Source organism: Lygodium microphyllum, chromosome 11, assembly GCF_053477565.2.
Source record: "Lygodium microphyllum isolate KBCC chromosome 11, Lygodium_microphyllum_v1.1.10, whole genome shotgun sequence".
In the NCBI taxonomy this organism is placed as follows: domain Eukaryota; kingdom Viridiplantae; phylum Streptophyta; class Polypodiopsida; order Schizaeales; family Lygodiaceae; genus Lygodium; species Lygodium microphyllum.
In genome coordinates, this window is record NC_141145.1 from 9,418,889 (window position 1) to 9,427,757 (window position 8,869).

The 8,869-nt window shown below is 40.0% G+C and overlaps 1 protein-coding gene across 2 annotated transcripts; it reads left to right on the forward strand.

The window, feature by feature from the left end:
• The first annotated feature begins 437 nt into the window (after positions 1–437).
• On the forward strand, positions 438–3,591 carry LOC148028530 (uncharacterized). 2 transcript variants are annotated; one of them, XR_015692500.1, is made up of 7 exons: positions 438–956; positions 1,924–2,041; positions 2,154–2,225; positions 2,299–2,397; positions 2,495–2,581; positions 2,931–3,033; positions 3,300–3,591. XR_015692500.1 is itself a non-coding variant. In XM_087688813.1 (7 exons), the coding sequence occupies exons 1-7, from the start codon at positions 556–558 to the stop codon at positions 3,375–3,377; spliced, it is 954 nt and encodes a 317-aa protein (XP_087544939.1). In that variant the 5' UTR covers positions 438–555; the 3' UTR covers positions 3,378–3,591. The 2 variants fall into 2 exon arrangements, 1 of the variants encoding a protein (XP_087544939.1); XM_087688813.1 differs by having other exon boundaries at positions 2,935–3,033.
• Positions 3,592–8,869: the final 5,278 nt, after the last annotated feature.

Below are 8,869 nucleotides of genomic sequence, written 5' to 3' on the forward strand. Positions count from 1 at the left end.
GCGCACTCTCACAAATGAATGGGATTAACCATATGCGTGTGAAATCATAGTATTAGTGCTACACTATCATCTCATTGTAAAGTTTGCTAAAACTTTTTTAATTCAATTTTTTAAAAATTTCAATAGAACCCATATTTCACCCTTGAAGGATATAAGTCACGCATCAATTAGACCTTCACGCATGCACACACGGTATAACCAATCAAGTGGTCTACTAAAATTGCACAAGTGCTTGTATTGTTGGTTAATATGTTGTGCTATATTGCCCACCAGATTAGGTAGCACTACTCCACTAATCCACTAATAATGATTATGCACGAGAAATGCCAAATTATTAATATCACAATAAAAAAATAGTGTAAGTTGCACAAGTCCACTCATCCACTCATTGTGATTATGCACGAGAAATGCCAAATTCATCGATCTGACCACATTAAAAAGACAGTGTAAGAATATACGGGAGAACACGGTAGAGAATAAAGAGACAAGCTTGGGATATGGTGGATCCTCGTGCATGTGCTGGGAAGTAAGGCATGAAATCAACAAAAGGAAAGGATGATTGTTGCACCGGCCAAGTCTCTGCTCTTCAACCTCACAAATGCACCTCCATTAGACCTAGGCCTATCACCATCGTCATCATCCCACCGGGAGAAGCACAAGTTGAAGCTGGGAACTACACAAGGCTTCTTAAATTCCATCTCAGAAGCTGCGTTTTCTCGTGACAACGGCACAAGGAAGAATGGGCTGCCTCGTCGTTCCTCCGGCAATGCAAGGGCAGGGATGCTGGAAGACGTGGCAAACGTGCAGGTGCCGACAAGACATGGCAGCAGAACCATCCAAGCATTCCTTGCAGGAGGTCCTTCTGCCAATGCCCAATCACCAGCTTCCGAGAGAAGAAGGGTGCCTGTCGTCATCCTCCTCCATGAGTTCTGGGGTCTGGCTCCTGAAATTTGCGCGTAAGTAGAACTGCCTGTTAATCACGGAGGCAGTTGTGTTACTCTGACAAATGCAAATGGGGAAGGTGGAAATGTTGGCATCTGTTAGGAATGTAGCAATAGTTCTCATTTGAACTTCGAAGCCATTAATTTGCTAGGGTAATGCTTATTCTATGTCTGATCGGTTTTTTGAAAAGAATGCAACAATCAATCCCCATTTGAACTTTGAAGCCGTTAATTCGCTAGGGTAATGCTTATTCTGTGTCTGATTGGATCTTTTTTGGAATGTAGCAATAATACCCATTTGAACTTTGAAGCCGTTATTTTGCCAGGGTAACGCTTATTCTGTGTGCGATTTAATTGTTTCTCTTCCAATTTCTTGTTAAACTTTCAAGATACAGCTTGCAATTCAATAGGCTGTTTCAAATGCTTTGGATCAACAAAAGGTGTGCTTTTCCTTGAAATTCTGGTTAAACTTGCAAATTTAAGCTTGAAATTCAATAGGCTGTTTCAAATGCTTTGGATCAACAAAAGGTGTGCTTTTCCTTGAAATTCTGGTTAAACTTGCAAATTTAAGCTTGCAATTCAATAGGCTGTTTCAAATGCTTTGGATCAACAAAAGGTGTGCTTTTCCTTGAAATTCTGGTTAAACTTGCAAATTTAAGCTTGAAATTTTCAGCATGTGATGTCAATAAAATGTTTCCAATCCTACTCAGGTTCTTTTATCTTTATCTATTTATTATCCAGATTGAATCTGCAAAAAGCCATGAAAGAACATATGCACCTCTGCATCTGAAGGGGCCCTTACATTCTGTAGCTTGCATGAATCTTTTCATTTGCAATTTGCAGCAGGATTTGCGAAATGTTTCTTGTTGAACCGTACAAACTTATAGCGAAAACCATGTGTTTTTTCAATGGAGGGGTTTTCCAAAGATGAACCAGCTCTAGATTAAAGCAAACCTGTCATTTCTTGAACCCTGAATTGCAGGAAAGCTGAAGCACTTGCAGAGGAACTCGACTGCATTGTGATCGCACCTGACACATACCGTGGACAAAGTACTCGTTTTATACCCAAAGCTATCTTACTTGCACTTACAACCCCCCAGGTCAGTAGTTGAAATTGTAACCATACTCTAGGGTAGCGTTGGAGACACTTGATCAATAAATGGGAGTACAACTCATATGGCTAATACATCTATCAGTGCTTGTACAACACAGGAGCATGTCAACGAGGACCTCGATGAAGTCTTGTCCTGGGCTTCTACTCTACCCCAAGCTGACATAGACAATGTATGAACGAAAGCTTCAATTATCCTGTATATAATGGCTGGAGGCAATTCTCCTCAAGTAATTTGAAGTGCAGGTAGGCATCATTGGATTTTGCTATGGCGGGGGAAAAGCTATTCGCTATGCTTTGCATTACAAGAAAGTAAACGCTATTGCAGTCATATACGGAAAACCAGTAGGTCATATACCCTGTTATGGTGTGTCAAGTTGCATTTGTGCCATTACATCTCTTGTGACAAGTTTGTGTTATTTTGCCTGCTAAATGTAAGCAGGTGTTGGATGTTGAAAGTCTGAAGACTATTCAAGGATCTGTCCTTGCAATCTATGGTGATCAAGATACACAGTTTCCACTAAAGGAGGTAAATGACACTCTGTAAAATTCAATATTATGGTGGAGATTGTGAACAAGCTAGACTTATAGACTAGTTTTGCATAGATTTCATGCTGCACTGCTAGGGCTTGCATATGCACATATGAGCTCCTACTTTGAGCAAAATATACCAGCATTGTCAAGTCTATTACTGCAGGTAGGCAAAGTCCCGGGAACTATTTTTTTTAGGTCTTTTAACTCCTTGGAGAGGGTGTCAGTTTAACATGAGCATAAATTTCACATTTGATTTTGTAGTTCAGTCAGGGAGGCTTTTCAGGATGAAGAGCAAAATTTATCCCATTGAAGGTTCATGAACATGTATTCTACATGGTTGTAAGACAGGTGAAACGTTTTGAAGGAGCCTTATTAAAGGCAGGAATCAAATGCAAAGTCAGCATTTATAAAGATCAACGTCATGCTTTTTGGCAGGACATGGATCAGGTGAATTTTAGATGATTTAGGAAGTTCAAATGGGCACTCTGTTAGCTTCATCACAGATAAATGAGTTGTAATATTAACTTGCAAAATTTCTCAAAAAAACCTTCAAATTTGAGACAGAGGGTGAAGCACTAGAAATTTGGCAAATTTTTAATTATATGACAAATTTGATTAAAATTCACTCTAAAATATCAAGTTAAAAATATTGTATCTGCCAACAAAAACATTTTCCTAAACACAGGTCTGTTTTCTTGTCATGTATGAAGCAGGTCAGAAGAGGAGATGGACCCCAGAGAACAGCTTGGATTGAGCTTACAAGCTTTCTTCATACTGCTCTTGATGTGTGAGTTGCAAAGTAGGAGGTTTTTGATGCCTGAATGTCTCCTCTATGAAGAATGCTTCTATATATTCCATATGCATATAATGTATGATGCAAGGATTCACCTAGCCTCTTCCCAAGCACACAGGGCAGCACTAGGATTATCCTGCACCCTCCCTCTCTCTCTTTTGTTGTTTTAAGAGACTGAAAATGTATTTCAGAAAAGGAAAAATTATTGGAAATTGCCTCTTTTGTCACTGGAGCCATTACCAGCAGCGTCAATTCTCAAAACTCTTTACATTAGTTTGACAAAAGAGGGTCTGGAATGCCTTAAAAGCATCTTCCATAGAAGAGAGGAGTAAGGCTATTTTCGTTTTCTGTCTTGTTAATCTTCCTCAGGCCTGAAACATGTCCTTGCACCCTCCTCTGTGTTCTTACGTGAGCGTCAGTCTACACATTGCTGCTCCTGAGATTCAACCTGGGCAGCCAGAGACCAAATTCGTTCAGAGATACTTTTAGTGCTGGAGTCCTTAAATATGCTTGCACAGTCACACAAATCACAAGACTTGAGATCTCAACCAACTCCAAGTTTATCTTAGATTACATTAGGCTTCATGCAAGAGAGTTTCCTTCCAATTAAGTTTGAAGGGGTGAGGATACCTGATTATATGCTGAAAGGCATCCATTATACCTTTATTGTGATTGCAAGAAAAGTAGAGATGGGTATTACATCCTTGGACATCTAGATGGGAGCTAGTACCATTGAGCATAGTGGTCATGAAGTGACTTAGTGTGAATGCACTAAGGGTACTTCATGGCTAGGGCAACTAAGTCCTATTTATAGGACTCAAGGCCCTATTGTGCACATTATTGTGCCATCACCACTCTTGGACACTTATAGACCAACACATACATACACCAGGATGGTGTTAGTTGGTAGTATGGGACTTCAATTCTTGGGACATAATTGTGATCTTGAGTGCTGCAGCTCGTAGGCTTAGGAATGAGGAGGTGAGTTTGAGTGGATATAGCTTGTGTTGTATCTCATGTTGGATTCTGGGTGGGGGCTGCATTAGTATCAACCTTCTATTTGGCATAAAACCACTTTCACTTAAGGATTTAAGGTGGTATGGGGTAGTGACAAGGGTATGCATGGAGGGTACGTGTTATGGGTGATGGTTACGACAAGGTAAATCTCTTGTCTAGTACTCATGTTCGGGATTTATGCTGGGAAGATGCTTGTGTGCAAGGTTTTTCAGTGGCATTGGTGATTAAAGTCTGGGGAGCTGCCACTCCATGAGAGGGAAGCAATGGTGGGTTGTGAGATGGAAGTTATGGAGTGCAAGAGGGTTGAGAGAGAGAGAACATGAGAGTTATATGGACACAAAATGAATTGTGCTCTTATTCTTTGTTATCTTTACCTACATATAATTGTACAATATAGACTTACATAAGAAGTGTTCGCTCGGTTGTAGGCCATTAACCTTTAACCCAACAATCTCTTACTCAAAGGCCAATGCACCTTTATGGGAGTATAAGAAGAAAGTGAATATATTATCCAATATCCATTAGCACTCTATAGTGGAAGGGGGTGAGCCCAGAGTGGAAGCATGCGAGTGGAAGCAAGAGCTGTGGTGGAAGGAGAGAGAGAGTGAGTGAGAGTGAACTCCAACAGTCACAATGTGTGACTAGCCTTTCCTTTATTCAAATGTAACTAAAAGAATTAAGAATGAAATGACAATGATAGGTGCTTGGCACGTGTAGTGTACAGGTATACGGATATTGTCAATGTAGTAATACACAGGTGGTTAGACACAAGTACCTTTACCCCTAATAACCTCCCACTTAAAAAGTAAATGTGTTCCTAGTGAGGAGAGAATATGAAAAAATGTGACAAAGCACAAGTATACATAAGTACAACAGGATAAGGAAAACCGTAATCTCATCCAATGCCCATCAACTTCTTAAGGAAGGCAAAATACTTCTTTAAGAAACTTTTTATGAGCATATCTATAGGATCTTGATTAGTTGAGATCTTGACAAAGTCAATAGACTTGTTCTCAATAGTCTCTTTGATGAAGTGGTAATGCACCTCAATGTGTTTCGTTTTCGCATGGAAGACTGGATTCTTAGCTAACTAGATAGCAATCATGAATCCAAATGCAATGTAGACACCACATCGGTAATACCAAGGTTTATCACCAAATGGCCTAACCAAAGAGCCTCCTTGCAAGCCTTAGTAGGTGCAACATAATCCGCCTTCGTAGTAGAGATAACTATGCATTTTTGCATTGTGAACATCTAAGAAACAACACCTCTAGCAAAGATGAAGACATAGCCAGAGGTGGACTTTCTACTGCTTACATGTCTTGCATAATCAAAGTGAGTGTATCCCATGACTCTTGTATCCTAGCCATTATATTATATGCACATAGTTGTTATGCCCTTTAGATAACCCATGGTATCCTTGACGGCATCCCAATGTCATTTGCCACGTATAGCCATAAGCGTACCACAACTCCCATTGTAAATGCTATGTCAGGACGAGTAGCTATCATGGCATACATCAAATTGCCCACAATGAATGCAGAAGGGATCTTGGCATGTCAGCCTTTTGCTCATCAGATTGCAGACAATTAGCTTGACCAACCTTTACATGAGAAGGGAGACAACAACTATATGCTTACCATCTTGCATATGAAACCTCTCAAGAACTTTTCGGATATACTTCTTTTGTGGCAAATAAAGGATCTTTTTAGAGCGATCATGTGTGATGTGTATCTTTGGAGAATGTGCAAGGCCTATCCCATGTCCTTCATCTCAAAGCTCTTCTTAAGCTGAATTTTCAAGGCATTCAGCTCATCATAAGCTCTTCCAACAATAAGCATATCATTCGCATAGAGTACCAAAATCATAAAGCTGTTATCATGAGTTTTCTTTGTGTATAAACACGGACCCATAGCACTACAACTATATCCTTGTGAATACATAAAAGCTTCAAACTTATTGTACCATTCCCTAGGTGCTTGCTTAAGGCCATAAAGGCTCTTTCTCAACTTGCACACTAGGTGTTCCCTGCCTTTTTCTTCAAAGCCCTTTGGCTACTACATATAGATCTCATGATGCAAGTCCCCATGTAAAAAAGTTGTATTTACATCCATCAGATAAAGATCCCATTGAGCAATCAATGCTAGTACAAAGTGTAGGATTGTAATTTTGACCACGAGAGAAGACTTCATCAAAGTCAACACCATATTTCTGTTTGAAATCCTTAGTTATCAATTTGGCCTTTTAAGCGGGGTTGGGGCGTCATGGGATACTTTTCAACTTGTATACCTACTTGCATGGCAATGCCTTCTTGCCACTAGGAAAAGGAACCAAATCCCATGTATGATTAGTTTGTAAGAAGTTAAACTCTGACTACCTAGCCTTGTCCCATGAGTTACTATCATCTCTATGCATGGCCTCATTATAAGAGAGAGGCTTGCCTACATCTGTCACCATAGCATAATCCATGGAGGGTGTAAAGTACGCAGGTTGATGTCTAGCTCTAGTAGAGCGTCTCAAAGTAAGTTGATCTATACAACATGCAAGGCTTGGGTCATTGGCACATCAGTTGTTGCAGGCTGTCTAGTTAGTTGTACGGGAACAAGAGGCTCTTCCTGAAAGATCACCTTGCATGCCTCAACCACCTACGTAGGTTGTTTATACATCTTTACCTCGTGGAAATCTACATCATGGCTATGGATAATCTTACAAGCCTACGGATCCCATAGGCAATAGCCCATCTCACCTGCATCCCCATAACTAAAAAAGATGCATTTCATAGACTTAGGATCTAGCTTATTGTGCTCGTCCTTGGGAACATAGTTGAATGTCTCACAACCAAAGACATGCAAATGAGCATATAATAGAGGTTTCTTGATCCAGACCTTCTCTACAACCTAGCAATCAGTAACAATGCAAGGGGACCGGTTAATCAAGTATATGGTAGTAGTAAGTGCATGAATCCAAAAGTGTTGTGGTAAGCATGCCTAGCTAAGTATAGTGCAGACTCTCTCTTGAATCGTCATATTCATGCGTTCGACAATACCATTCTAGGGAGGGGTGTAAGGAGCAATCAACTAATGCTTACTACCTTGCTCATCGCAAAACTGTTCAAAAGCTTTTGAGGCATACTCACTTCCATTATCAAATCTTAGGCATTTCAACCTATATCTAGATTGGTTCTCAACAAGAGCAAGCCAACACTAAAAGGTAGACAAGACATCTATTTTTTGTTTAATAGGGTAAGCTCAGACCTTATGTGAGTAAACATCAATGAATGTGACAAAGTACTTCGCACCATCTAGTGACTCATAAGGCATAGGACCACATACATCCAAATGAACAAGAGCTAAAGACTCCCCATGCACTTCATGCCAATCTTCTTATGCGTATTATGTGTATGCTTGTAATATAAACAATGATCATAAGACTTAAAACTGAAGGGGAGATTGTGTAATGGTGTGCGAGATGAAGGCATTAGTTGAAGAGAAGAGCTGATCTGAGAGTTAGAGAAGTGAACGTAGAGATAGGTGTATCGTTGTGATGGTACACTTAGAATAAAATAATGTATTTATAAGTTAGAGTACATTAAGGGTTTGTTTATACCCGTAAGTCTATTTACACGGAGACGAAGGGACTTTACACCCAACAACCTCCCACTTAAAGGCTCGAAGTGGTACCTTTAAGCTAACCAACTTTCACTAAACGAATGCAATGCTCATATTGAGCCTTTGCAAGAGACTTAGTGAGAACATCTACAGGGTTATCTTGGGTTTTGACCTTAGTCAATGTGACCAGACCATTATCCAAGACATGTCGAATAAAGTGATACCGAACATCTATGTGTTTGGTACGTGTATGGAACATGGCATTCTTAGCTAGACATATTGCCCTTTTGGCTATCACAACCAAGCACTGGAGTACGTGAAGAAAGACCAAAATCCTTGACTAAACGGCCAAGCCAAATAGCTTCCTTAGAAGCTTCAATGGCTGAAATATATTCGGCTTTTGTAGTACTCAGTGCCTTTTTTGCAATCTTGAACACCAAGAGATAGCCCCACCAGCCAAAGTAAAAACATACCCACTGGTAGATTTCCTATTATCAATATCTCCTACCGTGTCTAAATCACAAAATCCCTGCAACTCTAGTATACCCTTTCCATAGCATATACACTTTTCTTGTGTACCTTTCAAGTATCTAAAGATACATTTCACTGCTTCCCAATGTGGCTTGCTAGGGTTAAGACATAAATCTACTAACAACTCCTACTGCATGAGCAATGTCAAGGTGAGTTGCAACCATAGCATACATTAAAGGTCCAGAAGTTGATGCATAAGGCATACCCTTCATGACACTAGCAGTTGCATTATCCTTAGGGCTATCAGATTTGCTAAGCTTTGTATGTGGCGGTAAAGGCACACCAAGACGTTTAACATCAATCATATTAAACCTGTCAAGTGCTTTGCTGATGT

Coding starts and splice junctions, on each gene's coding strand:
- LOC148028530 (XM_087688813.1), top strand. CDS start 556: ATGATTGTTGCACCGGCCAAGTCTCTGCTCTTCAACCTCACAAATGCA. Junction 2,226..2,298: donor CCCAAGCTGACATAGACAAT/GTATGAACGAAA, acceptor TTTGAAGTGCAG/GTAGGCATCATTGGATTTTG. Junction 2,582..2,934: donor CACAGTTTCCACTAAAGGAG/GTAAATGACACT, acceptor GTTGTAAGACAG/GTGAAACGTTTTGAAGGAGC.